At 45.7% G+C, this 17222-nt stretch overlaps 1 protein-coding gene across 1 annotated transcript; it reads right to left on the bottom strand.

Moving 5' to 3' along the window:
* Positions 1 to 1068: 1068 nt before the first annotated feature.
* LOC144259677 (olfactory receptor 51G2-like) lies at positions 1069 to 2115 on the bottom strand. The gene has a single exon (XM_077807982.1). It carries the CDS (start codon positions 2113 to 2115, stop codon positions 1069 to 1071), a length of 1047 nt encoding a protein of 348 aa, XP_077664108.1.
* Between the last annotated feature and the right edge of the window lie 15107 nt (positions 2116 to 17222).

Genomic DNA, 17222 nt, shown 5'->3' with positions numbered 1-17222 from the left:
ATACTGCGAATACTATCAGGGTAAACTGCAAGGAATAGGGCAGACAATCCGCAAAACTGATGACTTATTCTTATAATTGATTCACCAAAACAGTGACCAAACAGCTTCTATAATACCTTCCTGGTTCCCAAGAAGCCAAAATACAGTTCTCTTTAAGCAATCTAGTTCTACTACTCTCAGGATATTGGACACACTACACATCAGGTCAAATACACACTTACAGACAATTCTTATTCACAAATCTAAGATTTATTTAAAAGGAAAAGAAAGAGAGTTATTGTGGTAAAAGATTGTTATACATACACATATGAACCCAGTTCACAGGTCAGTTTCACAGCAGAAATAGTGAGGCTGCCGATTTGTAGAAATCCTTCTGGAATTAATGGAAAAAGTCATAGTCCAATAGGCAGTCCATAAGCAGAGTGTTTTCAAATTCTTCCATGAGAATTGCAGGGCTAATCCACAAGTCCTTCATCTTGTTACTTGAACATCCCCTGACAAAGCTTAAGCAGCTCTGAGATATAAGGATCAGGCCCAAAAGGCCCTTTATAGCTGAAGTTCAGCCGATTAACCTCTTGACCCCAAATGATCACAGTAGGCCTTCCTTGGGTGAAAAATAAGTAATGTGCATTTTTGCTTTGAAGTAAATCTCTATTTCCTATGTCTACACTGATAACTAGCAACATTGATTAGCATAAGGCCATTAACCATTGAAATGGTTCACAGGTAGTTTACTACAAACTTCAAAGAGAAATAAAGACAATGATATTATTACAACACAAGTTTCATCTTAACGTTAATATCCCCTTTTGACCTCTGAATTAACAGAATAGGTAATGAAAAATGACTTACAGGAAGTGAAATTTATCATTTACAAGCTAATATGGTCACATTGTTGAACTTGTAATAAGATATAGGTAAACCCAGACAAATACAATTAGGATCTACTTTTGATTCTCTATCAATACAGGCCTATATTTCAAGAACTCTAGTTTATTAACCATGGCTTTGCTAGCTATCCATGAGGAATGGCTCTGTTTACAATTTCAATACTTTTCTAATATGTCCTTAAGGATTGCTTTTAGTGACAGAGGCACTTGGACACCGCGGGACATATTGGCTCCGAGAGAGACAGATTAGACAGACCATATCAGTGCCCCCATTGGAGTCTGTAGGGGAATAGTTTTGAAAGATCTTCATGATCCGTTTACGAATCTCTTTGGTTTTTATGCTGTATACAATGGGATTGAGCACCGGGGGGAAGAGGAGTTGGAGATAAGACAGAAGAATTTGACTCTGAGGGAGAGCCTGTTTCTTGAACCTGTGAAGCATAGACAAACTGATCGGTGGGGTGAAGAAAAGCAGGATGACGCAGATGTGGGAGACACAGGTGTTCAGAGCCTTGAGACGCTCTTGCCGGGATGTGATACTCAATACAGTCTGAAGGATCATGATGTAAGACAAGACAATGAGCACTGAGTCTAATCCCAGAGAAGAAAGGATAACAAACAAACCATAGAAGCTGCTGGGCGTAGTGTCTGTGCAGGCCATCTTCATCACATCTGGATACAAACAATATGAATAAGAGAGAGATTGGATCTTGCTGTACGGCAACCTCTTGAGAAGAATGACAGCTGGGATATGCAGACCAATACCCCTTATTATTATTGCCAGCCCTATATTTCCTATCCTTGCACTGGTTAAAGTCGAAGCGTATCTCAGCGGGTGGCGTATTGCAACAAAGCGGTCAAATGCCATGGCTACGAGTACAGACGATTCCATGATGGAGAAAGTGTGAATAAAGAAAAGTTGGGTCAGACAGACATCAATGCCAATTTCTCTGGTGTTAAACAGGAAGACACTGAGCATTGTTGGCAAGGTGGAAACACACAAGCCAAGGTTGGTGACAGACAACATAGAAAGGAACAAGTACATGGGCTGATGGAGATTCTGTTGTGTCTTGATCACAAACAGAATCAGACTGTTTCCTAAAATTACAATGAGGTACATGGAACAGAAAGGGATGGAGATCCAGGGGCCATCAGCTTCCAGCCCTGGGATCCCTGCCAGGAGGAATCTTGCAGGACTGATGTTGGTTTCATTGCAGGTTCGCATGATGCACTGGGGAGGTTCTGGTCAGTTTATGAAACCACATCCCCTACAATTAAAAGCAACATGATTAAAAATATGTGACACCATGACAGAAAATATGGCCCATCCTGCCCCGCTCTTCAGACTCGTTCAAGTCAGTACTGTGATTAAAAACCCTGGTGGTCCTCTAAAATCCCCAGATCAGTTATAAAATCCCATAAAGAATAATATCCCGTTCTTATATAGAGCTTTGCATTTATAAATCTCAAAGTGATTTACAAAAGAGCATAAGTATCAGTGGATCTGATTCAAAGCCCATTGAGACTCGAAAGAAGGAGGATGTAGATCCTCATTTAACTGAGCGGAAAACTAAAGCATAAAACAGGTAAGCAACTTGTTCAGGGTCACTCAGGAGATCAATGACAGAACTCAGGTCTCCAGGCTCTCAGCTGAGTGCCCCTTCACTAGACTAGACCACACTCTCTCCCCTAGGTGGAGCTTTGCATATGAAGGCTTGTATGAACTCGTTATTAAAGGGAACATAAGAAAAGCAGAGTGGACCTGAAGCAAAACACTGGATCAGAACACTCGTACGTTCTGGAACAAGATTTCAGTCTGGATCCAGATCTCAACTCTTTAGCTTGGGTCCATGATAAAAAAGTAAATGGTTTAGCTATTTAAAAATCCTGTGAGAGGAGAACAATGATGTGAATTGTGAATGGTCCATGGGCTGAGAAGCGTTCATACAAACTACTCAGTGATGACTCATAGTGACTTGTCCAAAGCCAAACAAGGAGGCTGTGGTAGAACAGGGAACACAATCCAGCTCTGCTGTGTTTTAGCTGTAAATAAGGCTTCCCTCCCTGTTGTACATGATGTTATTATTGGAGGAGGAGGGGATGAAAAGAAAAGGATCCTCTGAAGACTGTGAATGTTAGCTGTGTCTATCTTCATTCTAGATGCCTCCTTTCCTCACACTGGGTGAGATCAAGCCCTCTGGAGAAAGCCAGAAATTCCTAAACCGGGAGTTTTGCCATCTGCAAAATTTACTGTGAGAACCCCTATCCTGAATTCTATGCATGACTCCGAGGGAGATCAAGGGGCCCAACAGGCCCTTACCCTCACTGCAATTAAATATTGTTGGAGCAAAGACAAAGAGCTCCATTTTCCCACTTATGGTATCCTAGCAGACACTCCAGTGGGGGTTATATGCCAAGCAAGCACCATGCCTCCAGAAGCTGCAGGAAATGCAGAGAGTACAAGTCACCCTTTCAGAGGCTACACACACTCTCCGATTGGCTAGAAACTATGGTCAGATTATTCAGTATTTGCCACTCCAGGGTTAATTGCCCCCCTTCCTGTTTAGAGTCTGGTGCTAGTGACTGTCAGTCAGGTTATGGGTCTAGATAGACGACAGGTGGGATGTGGTATGGCCATGCTGAGGCTCCTTCTTACCATACACAGCCCCAGGCAAGTCAATGGTACTTATGGAAAAGTGCCACAGGGAGTTAAAAACACAAGCTGGCTTTGACTGGGATTTCGGTTCTTTACTCATGGAAAATTCCACGCTACATGGGTAATGTTTGCACCATCTGGGGCCTCAGATTGCAAGCACCACAAGGGAGGGACCTGTCTTCCAAGGAGTTTGGGTCCTATATACAACAACGAATAACGATGCTGATCATAAGAATGTGCAGGTCTCATTGGTTACAGATTAAACGTTCCAAGCAGTTGAGACTGCCTGTCCCTGTCCGTGAAATAACTCCAGTGTGCTCAGCGCACTTACCAAAGCCACGAAAGTAGCAGCTGGAGAGTGTTCATCCTTGACTCCTGAGGAAGCAGAGCCTGAACAGCCTGGGCAGCAGCATTCCCTCTCTCTGTCAGGCACGCAGTGCAGCAATGTTTATAGCCCAGTGGGTAAAAGCTCTAGAGGACAGATAATCAATTGGGAATCACCGTTGATCACATTGTTACACGTTTTAGCTCGACCAGCACAAATGGAAAAGACTTAAAAGGTGAATGATTTGAACTATTTCTGCACTGACTGGTGCAGTGTCCCGGATTTAGGGGTAACCCAATTCACAAGATGTTTCGCAACATTCAGCAATCGCCCATCTCAGAGCTGGGGTAAATGGTGTAACTGCATGAGTCAGGGGACTGGCACTGACTTGCTTTCGGTGAGGATTTGACCCTGATATTTTTTTCCTCAAAGAGACGTTAGTTCTTGTGAAAGGTGCCAGCTTGACAGACCTGGAGATGCCTGTGCTATAAGGAACCAAAATTCCACACGTGCTATTGTGGATGGACAGCACCAAGGGTGTACTGTTCGGCACATGGGCGAGTGAAATTGTAGTCTTTCCATTACCTGGATTTGAAATAATTTATTTTATTGTGCAATTTAAACAAAGCAGCCAGATCTCCCCAAAGTTCCATGGAATCTCCCACAGCCCCCAGGTATATTCTGCAGCCACAACATACATCCTCCTAGGAACAGCCAAAGCCAACCCCACATCCATCCATTCTCCTCTCGTCTCCATCAAGCCCCTCTCCAATCATGAACTCATTATGCAGGCCCTTCTCCTGCCCAGTAATCCTCTCTCCCCAATCCCCTCCTCGCCCTGTCACCCGTTTCCCCACTCGAGGCGCCAGAGCCTTCATCCTGCCCTCTCAGTCCCTCCGTTCTGCCCTGCAGCCGCCTGTCCTCCTTTGTCTGTGTTTTCACCTACCTGCATGGTTCCATTCTGGACACCAGTTCTCCTACTCCTGGCCTCTTCCACCTCCTCCCTGTCCCGACTCCAACTGCTCCCCCCCATTGGATCTTTCCCCCAAATCCCCATGAGCAGATCCCCTCAACTTCTCATCAGCCCTGTTCCCCAGCCCCTCACACACCATCATCCCCGCCATATCCCTGCCCTGAGAGGACAAGGGGGGCTGCCATTTGCCCTGCCCTCAGATAATCAATATTACTATGTATGAATATATCTCTTAATATGTTAATCTATAGAGTAAGTGTACCCGAAGTTTTCTCTGGGTAAGGAAATAGGAAATTGGGCATGATAGGCTGTGTCCTGACTGTGGCAGGGCCAGCACCCTATAAGAGGGCAAACAACCATGCAGGAGGGGGGCTCTCTCCCCACTCTGTGGTACTCTCTTCACACCAGACACTTCCCTGACCCACTGATCACTACATTAAGTTCAAACCAAATATAGGTTATTAAACAGCAACTGTAAGAAAAATTTGAGAAAGGTTTAAGAAAAGAAGGAACATCGCCCAGTGGGCACAGGGACATCACAGACAGCTGTCTCTGGGACATAAGGAAAGATCACAGGCTGTTCCTCACATGCCCCAGGCCTCCTGCCCAGGCACTGGCTGCTCTGCTGTGATACTGCAGGAAAGGCACCTTCTCTGGCAGTGGCCACACATGCTCAGGGTCTAGGTGCAGGACCCTTCTCCCCAGCATCGGCCCTTTCATCAGCTGGGGAGAGTAAGGTGGCTTAGAGAATGACCCATTACAGATAGTTGACAATAAGACATAAGTAACAGGAGGGAGAAATTTGTATTGGGAAATTAAATTTAGGTTTTGTAATGACCCAACCACTCCCAGCCTCTGTTCAGGCCTAATCGGATGGTATCCAGTTTGCAAATTAATTCCAGTTCAGCAGTCTCTCATTGGAGTCTGTTTTTGAAGTTTTGTTGTTGAAGAATTGCCACTTTTAGGTCTGTTATTGAGTCACCAGAGATATTGAAGTGTTCTCCAAGTGGTCTTTGAATGTTATGATTCCTGATGTCAGATTTGTGGCCATTTATTCGTTTGTGTAGAGACTGTCCGGTTTGGCCAATGTACATGGCATCATTATTTTTGCCGATACAGACTATCACAGCTACCACTCATAGAATCAATCATAGGATCATAGAATATCAGGGTTGGAAGGGACCCCAGAAGGTCATATAGTCCAACCCCCTGCTCAAAAGCAGGACCCATACCCAATTAAATCATCCCAGCCAGGGCTTTCTCAAGCCTGACCTTAAAAACTTCTAAGGAAGGAGATTCCACCACCTCCCTAGGCAACGCATTCCAGTGTTTCACCACCATCCTAGTGAAAAAGTTTTTTCCTAATATCCAACCTAAACCTCCCCCATTGCAACTTGAGACCATTACTCCTTGTCCTGTCCTCTTCTACCACTGAGAATAGTCTAGAACCATCCTCTCTGGAACCACCTCTCAGGTAGTTGAGAGCAGCTATCAAATCCCCCCTCATTCTTCTCTTCTGCGGACTAAACAATCCCAGTTCCCTCAGCCTCTCCTCAGAAGTCATGTGTTCCAGACCCCTAATCATTTTTGTTGCCCTCCGCTGGACTCTTTCCAATTTATCCACATCCTTCTTATAGTGTGGGGCCCAAAACTGGACACAGTACTCCACATGAGGCCTCACCAATGTCGAATAGAGGGGGACGATCACATCCCTCGATCTGCTCGCTATGCCCCTACTTATACATCCCAAAATGCCATTGGCCTTCATGGCAACAAGGGCACACTGCTGACTCATATCCAGATTCTCGTCCACTGTCACTCCTAGGTCCTTTTCCGCAGAACTGCTGCCTAGCCATTCGGTCCCTAGTCTGTAGCTGTGCATTGGGTTCTTCCGTCCTAAGTGCAGGACCCTGCACTTATCCTTATTGAACGTCATCAGATTTCTTTTGGCCCAATCCTCCAATTTGTCTAGGTCCCTCTGTATCGTATCCCTGCCCTCCAGCGTATCTACCACTTCTCCCAGTTTAGTATCATCCTCAAATTTGCTGAGAGTGCAATCCACACCATCCTCCAGATCATTTATGAAGATATTGAACAAAACCGACCCCAGGACCAACCCCTGGGGTACTCCACTTGACACCGGCTGCCAACTAGACATGGAGCCATTGATCACTACCCGTTGAGCCCGACAATCTAGCCAACTTTCTACCCACCCTATAGTGCATTCATCCAGCCAATACTTCTTTAACTTGCTGACAAGAATACTGTGGGAGACCGTGTCAAAAGCTTTGCTAAAGTCAAGAAACAATACATCCACTGCTTTCCCTTCATCCACAGAACCAGTAATCTCATCATAGAAGGCGAATAGATTAGTCAAGCATGACCTTCCCTTGGTGAATCCATGCTGACTGTTCCTGATCACTTTCCTCTCATGTAAGTGCTTCAGGATTGATTCTTTGAGGACCTGCTCCATGATTTTTCCGGGGACTGAAGTGAGGCTGACTGGCCTGTAGTTTCCAGGATCCTCCTTCTTCCCTTTTTTAAAGATTGGCACTACATTAGCCTTTTTCCAGTCATCCAGGACTTCCCCCGATCGCCATGAGTTTTCAAAGATAATGGCCAATGGCTCTGCAATCACAGCTGCCAGTTCCTTTAGCACTCTTGGATGCAACTCGTCCGGCCCCATGGACTTGTACACGCCCAGCTTTTCTAAATAGTCCCGAACCACCTCTTTCTCCACAGAGGGCTGGCCATCTATTCCCCATGTTCTGATGCCCAGCGCAGCAGTCTGGGAGCTGACCTTGTTCGTGAAGACAGAGGCAAAAAAAGCATTGAGTACATTAGCTTTTTCCACATCCTCTGTCACTAGGTTGCCTCCCTCATTCATTAAGGGGCCCACACTTTCCTTGGCTTTCTTCTTGTTGCCAACATACCTGAAGAAACCCTTCTTGTTACTCTTAACATCTCTCGCTAGCTGCAGCTCCAGTTGCGATTTGGCCCTCCTGATTTCATTCCTACATGCCCGAGCAATATTTTTATACTCTTCCCTGGTCATATGTCCAACCTTCTACTTCTTGTAAGCTTCTTTTTTATGTTTAAGATCCGCTAGGATTTCACCGTTAAGCCAAGCTGGTCGCCTGCCATATTTACTATTCTTTCGACACATCGGGATGGTTTGTCCCTGTAACCTCAACAGGGATTCCTTGAAAATACAGCCAGCTCTCCTGGACTCCTTTCCCCTTCATGTTAGTCCCCCAGGGGATCCTACCCATCCGTTCCCTGAGGGAGTCGAAGTCTGCTTTCCTGAAGTCCAGGGTGCGTATCCTGCTGCTTACCTTTCTTCCCTGTGTCAGGATCCTGAACTCAGCCAACTCATGGTCACTGGCTCCCAGATTCCTGTCCACTTTTGCTTCCCCTACTAATTCTTCCCAGTTTGTGAGCAGCAGGTCAAGAAAAGCTCCCCCCCTAGTTGGCTCCTCTAGCACTTGCACCAGGAAATTGTCCCCTACGCTTTCCAAAAACTTCCTGGATTTTCTATGCACCACTGTATTGCTCTCCCAGCAGATATCAGGAAAATTAAAGTCACCCATGAGAACCAGGGCATGCGATCTAGTAGTTTCCACGAGCTGCCGGAAGAAAGCCTCATCCACCTCATCCGCCTGGTCCGGTGGTCTATAGCAGACTCCCACTATTACATCACTCCTGTTGCTCACACTTCTAAACTTAATCCAGAGACACTCAGGTTTTTCTGCAGTTTCGTACCAGAGCTCTGAGCAGTCATACTGCTCCCTTACATACAGTGCTACTCACCCACCTTTTCTGCCCTGCTTTTGAGCAGGGGTTTGGACTAGATGACCTCCTGAGGTCCCTTCCAACCCTGATATTCTATGATTCTATGATTCTATGATATAGGCAACTCACCGAAATGCCACTCTGCAGAGAGATGATATCTCCTTACTGCACCAAGAAGGCAGAGCCCTGAGAATCAGTGTGTGAATCTCATGTCTGACACTTGCCGTGCTGAACAGCAACTTTATGATTTTCCTGAACAGTCCCTGAAGACTGCCAGACAATTCCCAGACTATTCCCTCAGCTCCGTGAACAGCAGGAGGAGCAGAAAATAGATACTAGAGAACTTCAGCTTGAGAGCCTCCCCCGGGAGTGAAGAAATGATTCTCTGATGCCAGGGGCTCAGATTGTCAGGACAAACTGAGTATTCCAAATTGTTCAGCCTGTTGACAGATGTTTGGCTGTGTGCGTTTGTTCTTTCTGCCTGCTGTACTGACTCTGGCCAGATAGCCCATACAGCAGGCTCCAATTAAACTGTCCAGTAAATCCACAGAGTCGGGTGTCAGTGAAGGAAATTGGTCAGTTTTATTGTCAAGGAGCCACTGTGCTAATGCCCCAGATCATGGACTGGCTACATGAATGGCGGGACTTTCTATTCCCTCCTCATTCAGAAAAAGACATTGCCTCTGAGATACATCTTTATGCACAGATGCAAACAAGTTAAGTATTACACCTGATGTATCAGGGTGCCACCCTCTAATGTATTGAGGTAGCACCCATTGATGTGTCCAGGTGCCATCCATTATCTTGCACATATTGCTTTCCTCAAATATCTCTATCCATTATGCCGTTATCCTGACCTTATCCTTCAGATGGGTCAGCGTCTTCCTGTTATCTTTGGAGAATGGGTTTGTCATCCATGTATTCTGGTATCAGCTTTCTGGAAACTGTTTGCATGTTTATTCTTCTGCCGAGGACGACATAGGAATGTGTGTTTCTGCAATATCAGTCCTGTTCCTGCCAGATTCTGTAAGCTGGTCCTGTCCCTTGCTCACAACTTTACTTTGCTTTATAGCTGCAAAGTTTTGATGACTTTAACTCAGGCATCACACCAGGCCTCGACTACAAGGGATTATGTTTCAGGCCCTCTTCCTCCTACACAGCTTAGCAATTGATAATGGCCTTATTTGTGTGTAATATACTGCCATCTGCACTGTGTGTGGGAAATGATTCCATAAGCTATGGGACCAAAAAGCATTTTCAATGGATCATAGCAGCATAGCTCTGCATACGACCCATGCAGTAGCAATATTTCGTCGATTAGCTGTGAGAAGTAACTGCCACCCTGTGGAGGCCAAATGACGTAATCCGAAATTAATACAGGCCAAAGGGCACAGAAAAGGATTTCTTCTCCCAGGATACTGCCATCCACAGTATTTGTCAGGGTCTCGTTATGAGGTCTAAAGTGGATATATATCTGGCAACTCCCAATTTGTTCTCGTAATTCATCTTGTCTTTTGATTGCCTAAGCATCAAATTTCAATAGTGTGTAGGAAGAGGTTGTGCTATCCTGTGTCAGAACTAGTCCCATGGGGACTTCTCCACTCACTGTGTGATTCCTTCACCACTCCCAGGGCCAAAATCACCTGGCGTTCCTCTCACATGGTATCCCACATTGTAAAAGGGAACAGCCATGGAATTTCCCCAATCTTTGCCCTGCAGCCTTTTCAGTATGGTGGTATTTTAGGTAGGTGTGCCCTGCCAGGGTGAGAACACACGGGAAAGAAATCCAACATCTTTTCCATCTGGATCTTTTGTTCAGGCTGCCCTGGTGAGCCATAGCAGCAATTAGCCATAGGCAGTCTGCAGGGTTTTCAGGAAGGCTCACCAGATGGGGGATAAGGCCAGTTCATTACCCTGAATAGGTCCTTCACAATCCATTGTCAAGACTGGAAGCATTTTGCCTCGTGGGCATCACGCAGGTGTGACTACATTTGAAATACAGATACACAGTCAATATTCATAACTCCACATACAAAAATGATACATGCACACAAAGAGGATCATCCTTTTCAGCAAATCATAACTTCTCCAATGACACCTGACAAGACATATCTCGTACAAAATGTATGATAATTATGTCAGAATTATATCAGAATCATTCAACTATGAAGAATATGAGGCACAGCGTCACAACGAGGTCATGAGGAGAATCCCCTCCGTGGCTTTTAAACGATTCAAATGATAGCAGTAAAGCACATTAGAAAAGAGAATCTCAACTACACATAGAAAATGATGGGGTCTAAATTAGCTGTTACCAATCAAGAAAGAGATCTTGCGGTCATGGTAGAGAGTTGTCTGAAAACATCTGCTCCATGTGCCACAATAGTCCAAAAAGGTAACAGAATGTTGTGAACCACTAGGAAAGTGATTGATAAGAAGACAGAAAATATAATAATGCCACTCTATAATATAATTTAGTATAAAATGCCATTTTATATAGTATAAAATGCCACACAACAGTCAGCCTGCGGAACTCTTTGCCAGAGGATCTTGTGAAGGCCAAGACTATAACAGGGTTTTAAAAAGAACTCGATACGTTCCTGGAGGTTGGGTCCATCAGTGGCTATTTGCCAGGATGGGCAGGGATGATATCCCTAGCCTCTGTTTGCCAGACGCTGGGAATGGATGACATGGGATGGATCACTTGATGATTCCCTGTTAGGTTCCTTCCCTTTGGGGCACCTGATAATGTCCACTATCAGAAGACAAGGAACTCAGCTAAATGGGCCTTTGGTTTGACTCAGTATGGCCGTTCTTATGTTCTTATAATCCTCTGAAAGAACTCAATGGGTTTAGATACTAAGATAGGGTGTCTTGTTTCGAGGGGCTGGTGTAGCGTGCAGGGCCGCATCTTGTTCTTTGCCAGTACTTTGCCACATACAACTCATGGAGGTCTCGGTGCATGGCTGGACCCGCTCCATGTTAAGCCTAGTTTGAAATAAGCTTCATCATATTTTCAGATTCTGTGTTTTGCCGGAACCTCCACTGCTGCCCTCACTTTGGCTTGTGTTGTACACTTTTCTCCCATGGTCACAAAATGATCCATTTCTCAGGTAAGTTGTTTCTCCCTGTAAGCGCGCTGCTGATACTGGTTTTAAGTTGGTTTTTAAGTACTTGGGGGAACCACACAACGGACATCTGAGGTGTCACAGTTGCTAAGAGAGCCCTTCATGGGACTAGTGTAGATTCCTACAGCACCTGGTGTGTCAGCCCAGGCTTCTGCTGCCACCCTGTGTTGGCCAAGGCTCCGGCTGTCCCCTTTATGCCCTCCTCTGGGTGTGCATGGCCCTTCTGCCTGAGTTACAGCTGCCTGGGTCTGAGAGCCGGAGCTCTTACAAAAAGAACCACATAGCTTGCGCCTCCCTTTACACATTCCCGTGCCTCCCATAGTTTGAGAACTGGTGCTCTAAAGGGATCGGACTGAAAGCAACTGTCCAGGAAAAGCCCGAGAAATGTCTTTTGGAACCATTGAACTCCCATGACAGCAGCGTCATCATAACACTGGGCTCTGACCGGCAAGTTTGCAATCCCTGATGTTTGTAAGAACTGCTTAACGTTGTGATAGATGGCACCAGCATCCCCTCGCTCAGAGCAATCAATGAATCTTACAAATCGTCCCTTTATTCCCAGATTTTCTGTGTCTCTCACACAGACTGCATTTCTTCTGGTTTAAAACTGTGGGCTTTATCCACAAGAACTGTGCAGAACCCATTCTCCTGGACTTCCTGAATGGTTGTGCTTTTCACAATGTCAGCAGCAGCAACTTGGAAGAGCTCTTTCTGAGTTGAGTGGCTTCTGAGATGGAAAGTATTAGGGGGCTTATTCCTTCACCCGCTTCCTTCCCTGGTCCTTCTCGCATGAACAGAGAGCAAAGTCCAAAGGTGCAAACAATTTGATGTTTATTGGTGTGAACTTCCAGCAAGCATGAGTCCAGTTTCTTTCCATAGTGTCCTTCTTCCCAGCTCTGACACCACAGAGCCTTACACCTGTGTCCTTGTTCCCATTCCTGCCCTTAGCCAAACAGGATTCCAATTTCCTGACCCCCATTCCCTGTTCCCATTTCCGCTTTTAGCAAAACATGATTCCAATTTCCTTACAAACAGTCCCTGTTCCCATTTTCCCCACACACAGCCACCCACCCACCCACCCACTTACTTCCTGATTGACTGCAGACTATATAGTAAAACTTGAGTTCTGCTTTGCTATACCTTAACCAATCACTTTCCGGAAATTTAACTAACCAATCCTAACATATTGTAACATGATTATGTTACCAATTATATCCCACCACCTTCATTAGTTTACACCAAGCAAAATTAATTATACAGCAGACAGGAACAATCACAGAACCAGACAGACATTATACAGACAAACAATAGCAAAGAGGGAACTGTAATGACAAGACAATACAGAAGTGAGGATTTCACATCCCAGCTATTGATAAGTGAATTCTTGCCAGACAGGATGCTATCAAACTAAGTTTCCTTTTACATTTTCTAGGCACTTCCCTTTCTCTGGAGGCGATAGGCATTATCCGGAGAGGATTGTATTCCTAACAGCCCAATAGCTCCTTCTTTCAGTGTGACTAGGTTGGAATGTGAGGAGGTGACTGGTCGCTTCCTAGCTTATGGCTGCCTCTGCTGCTTAGCCAAAGGCCTTAGCCTAAGAACAGGGCCTCAGACTGTCACAGTAAGAGAAGGCCCTTACACCGGCAGACAGTGATTTTGTTTCTTTCTTTTATACCTCTAGAACTAGCCAAGTGATAAGAATACACCTAAATTCTTAAAGTACAGGCCTTTGCAGACAGGCCTGAATATCTATATCCTAACAGAAAGGACACTTTGTTTTCTTTGTGAGTGCTTCATCACACTGTGAAAACAAATTGCATAGTTCCAGAAAGTTTCCACAGTTTGCTGATTCTTCTCTCTCCTCCTGCCCCCCTCAGTGGAATTCCTTGGTTAGACAGGGAAAGAAATATATCGGTGGTTTTTGCAGCATACTCTCCACTTTCATGTAACACCATCTTGTGAGAATGTGACAACTGTGCCACTCGAGAGCCCACGTCTTTTGACTGTTTGAAAAAATGCCACCTATCCGATCACTGCTTGTGTATGGCAGATTGTCTATTTTTCCAGCCTCTTATTCCACTTTCAGTGAACGCAGGGGTCTCTCAACTGGAAAACCGGAAAACTGTCTGCAAGGAAAGCAGAAAACTGCAGCTGCCTTCTCACTGTACTCTAAAAGTGCCTCCTCTCCTCTCGTGCTATCCCCCCCAGGTTTTCTCACCCTCCTCACCAGGAGGATAGTGAGTTTGTGTGTGTGGTTTTTGGAGGGGTGTGAGGGGGTGAGAGAACCTGGATTTGTGCAGGAAATGGCCCACCTTGATTATCATGCACATTGTGTAGAGAGTTGTCACTTTGGATGGGCTATTACCAGCAGGAGAGTGAGTTTGTGTGTGGGGGGGTGGAGGGTGAGAAAACCTGGATTTGTGCTGGAAATGGCCCAACTTGATGATCACTTTAGATAAGCTATTACCATCAGGAGACTGGGGTGGGAGGAGGTATTTTTTACCATCAGGAGACTGGGGTGGGAGGAGGTATTTTTTCATGGTCTCTGTGTATATAATCTCTTCTGCAGTTTCCACAGTATGCATCCGATGAAGTGAGCTGTAGCTCACGAAAGCTCATGCTCAAATAAATTGGCTAGTCTCTAAGGTTCCACAAGTACTCCTTTTCTTTTTGAGAAAAACAAACGGTCTGTGTCTGTCTGCATGCTGCTTCAGAACAGGAATGGAGTCTTAGAACTTTTAGAAAGTAATCTAGCTTGGTATGTGTTAGATTATGATTTCTTTAAATGGCTGAGAAAAGAGCTGTGTTGAATAGAATGACTATTCCTGTCCGTGTACCTTTTTTTTAACTTAAGGTTTTGCCTAGAGGGATTCTCTACGTTTTGAATCTTATTACCCTGTAAGGTATCTACCATCCTGATTTTACAGAGGTGATTCCTTTACTTCTATTAAAAGTCTTCCTGTAAGGAAACTGCATGCTTTTTCATTGTTCTAAGATCCAAGGGTTTGGGTCTGTGGTCACCTATGCAAATTGATGAGGATTTTTACCAAACCTTCCCCAGGAAGTGAGGTGCAAGTGTTGGGAGGATTTTGGGGAGAAAGACGTGTCCAAACTACGTTTCCCAGTAAACCCAGTTAAAGTTTGGTGGTGGCAGTGGAAATCCAAGGGCAAAGGGTAAAATTAATTTGTACCTTAGGGAAATTTTAACCTAAGCTGGTAAAAGTAAGCTTAGGAGGTTTTCATGCAGGCCCCACATCTGTACCCTAGAGTTCAGAGTGGGGAAGGAACCTTGACAGGTGGAGGAGAGGATGGACGCAGCAAGCGGCAAGAGTGGGTCCGTGGAGGAGGAGAGTCAGTGAGTGGTGGGTGCGGGGCCACAAGGGTTGGAGGAGGGGAGAGACTCAGTGGGTGGCAGGGCCTCTCGGAGGAGAATGGGAGGCACTCAGTGAGAAGCGGCAGGTGGCAGGGGCCTCAGTGGTGGGTGGAGCAAGGACAGAAAGAGGTGGAGCATGGACAGGGCCAGGGGAGGAAAGCAGAAGCGTCCTTGGGGCAGAGCACAGGTGGGATCACCATGGCCCAGGTGTCCATACTCTCAAAGGCGGCAGGTCAAGAGCTGCATGGCTGGGGAGGTTTAGCCTCCACTGGCTTCTTCTACCCACCACCTATGTAAGGTGGCCCTCCCTGCGCCACTTCCTACCACCGCCCTGCGAATGTCCCAAGGTCTCCATCTGGGGTAAGGCAGCATGAAGGGTGTCTACTCACCTCAAGGCACTTTCTGGTGGTTGCGTGTAGCAAGACCATTCTCCTATTCTCTTGGGAAGCAACTGTCTCTTTCTGTGGTATGACCGAACCGCCCGGGAACAGCTCATACCAAGGGCTCTCCCTTGCTGGGATAGTCCAAACAACAAATAAAGGGGATCAATCAAGTCCAGCTTTCATATGAGAGATGAATGATTTCCTTTCAGGCTGTCCCTGCAGCACCTCCCTTCCCTCAGGGAGGGACCTTTGAGCAGTTGTTCATGGGGAGATTCTGCCTTTCCTCAGATCATCTCCCCTAGAGCTGCCGGTAGCAGGTCTGCTCTGCTCCCTGGTCTGCCACAAAATGAACTGCTCCCCTCCCTTTCTGCCTTTATCAAGCACTTCTTCTCGGATTTGATTTGTCTGCCCCATTTTCCAGATAATTCACTTACTGAATGTTTGGCTTCTTTCAACTCATTTTGAAGTGTAGCTACACCTTCTGTGGCTTTGGGAAATAACCCTGCTGCTTCGTATCGATCTGAGTCTTTGGATTGTCGCAGTTTTGAAACAGCATTTACCATTTCCAGAATCTTTCTTTGGAGCACAATGAAAAACACAAAACTAAAATTTTCCACAAATTTCTTCAATGCTGAAGGTTTGAAAATTCAAAGGCATTTTTGCTCAGAAGAATGATTTCCGTGGGTGCCTTCATTGTGTGTAAACACTGATTGTGAGAGGAAGGAGTGATTCATACTGGTTGTTGATCAATTGTGTAGTCAATTGCTTGACCAAGTTTTCATTTCTTAGGAAATATTTTTCAAATGGCCAAATAAACAATGTCCGGTTTACTGCTCTAACCTCATAAGAAAATAGTGCAGAAAAAGGGATTTATCTGATTCCAGTGTCTGGGAAGCCATCTTGTGCAGTGGTGTTACATTCACCTTACGCAGAAAGTGTGCTTCCCAAAGTTACACCTTTCAACTTTCAACATTTATGTGAAGATTTCACAAGGTACACATCTCTTTGCACGTACTAAAAGCTAACCCATCAGTTTGCCCCAGTTCTCCAATGTGAGCGGGGGAATGGTCCTGCTATTGTGGGGAAATTTCCTGGTTTCTGCACTACCCTGGTGGAATTGGCTAGGCCAAGAGTCTGAATCCTCACTTCCATTCCCTTTACCCAGACTCCTGCCTGACCTCAAGGACTCGCCTTCCACTCTCCTGTGTGGCAGAGTCCATGTAATGTTGACACAGCTAGGGCCAGGATTCTTGGAAGGCTGAACCCCCAGTCTCATCGTGGGGGCTAGGGTGTCCACATTCCTGGGTACTCTCTTCGCACTAGACCCATCTCTATCCCACTGATCACTACATTAAGTTCAAACCAAGTATAATTTATTAAACAGAAGCTGTAAAAAAAGGAAAAAATGGGAAGTGTTCGAGGAAACAAGGAACCCCGCTCTGTGGGCATGGGAAACACCACCAACAGCCATCTCTGGGTTGTAAGAAATGTTCCCTCAGGCTCCAGGTGGAAGGACCTTTCTCCACAGCATCTGTCCTCCCACCAGATTCACATCCCACTTTCTGAGTCCAGCCTTCAAAGCCCTCTTCTCTAGTGATGTCTCCCTCTGATGGGCAATTTACAGATGTCCCCACCTTGCTCTCCCAGGTGCTCATTGTGCTTGGCTGCTGGGTTACTTGTGGCATGGCCGGCAACCACTATC

Source organism: Eretmochelys imbricata, chromosome 1 (assembly GCF_965152235.1).
Source record: "Eretmochelys imbricata isolate rEreImb1 chromosome 1, rEreImb1.hap1, whole genome shotgun sequence".
Lineage (NCBI taxonomy): Eukaryota > Metazoa > Chordata > Testudines > Cheloniidae > Eretmochelys > Eretmochelys imbricata.
The sequence above is the reverse complement of the archived record's forward strand: the minus strand, read 5'-3'. Positions and strand labels throughout refer to the sequence as shown.

Excerpts from the sequence above, each read along its gene's own strand:
- LOC144259677 (XM_077807982.1), bottom strand. The coding sequence starts at position 2,115 with ATGCGAACCTGCAATGAAACCAACATCAGTCCTGCAAGATTCCTCCTG.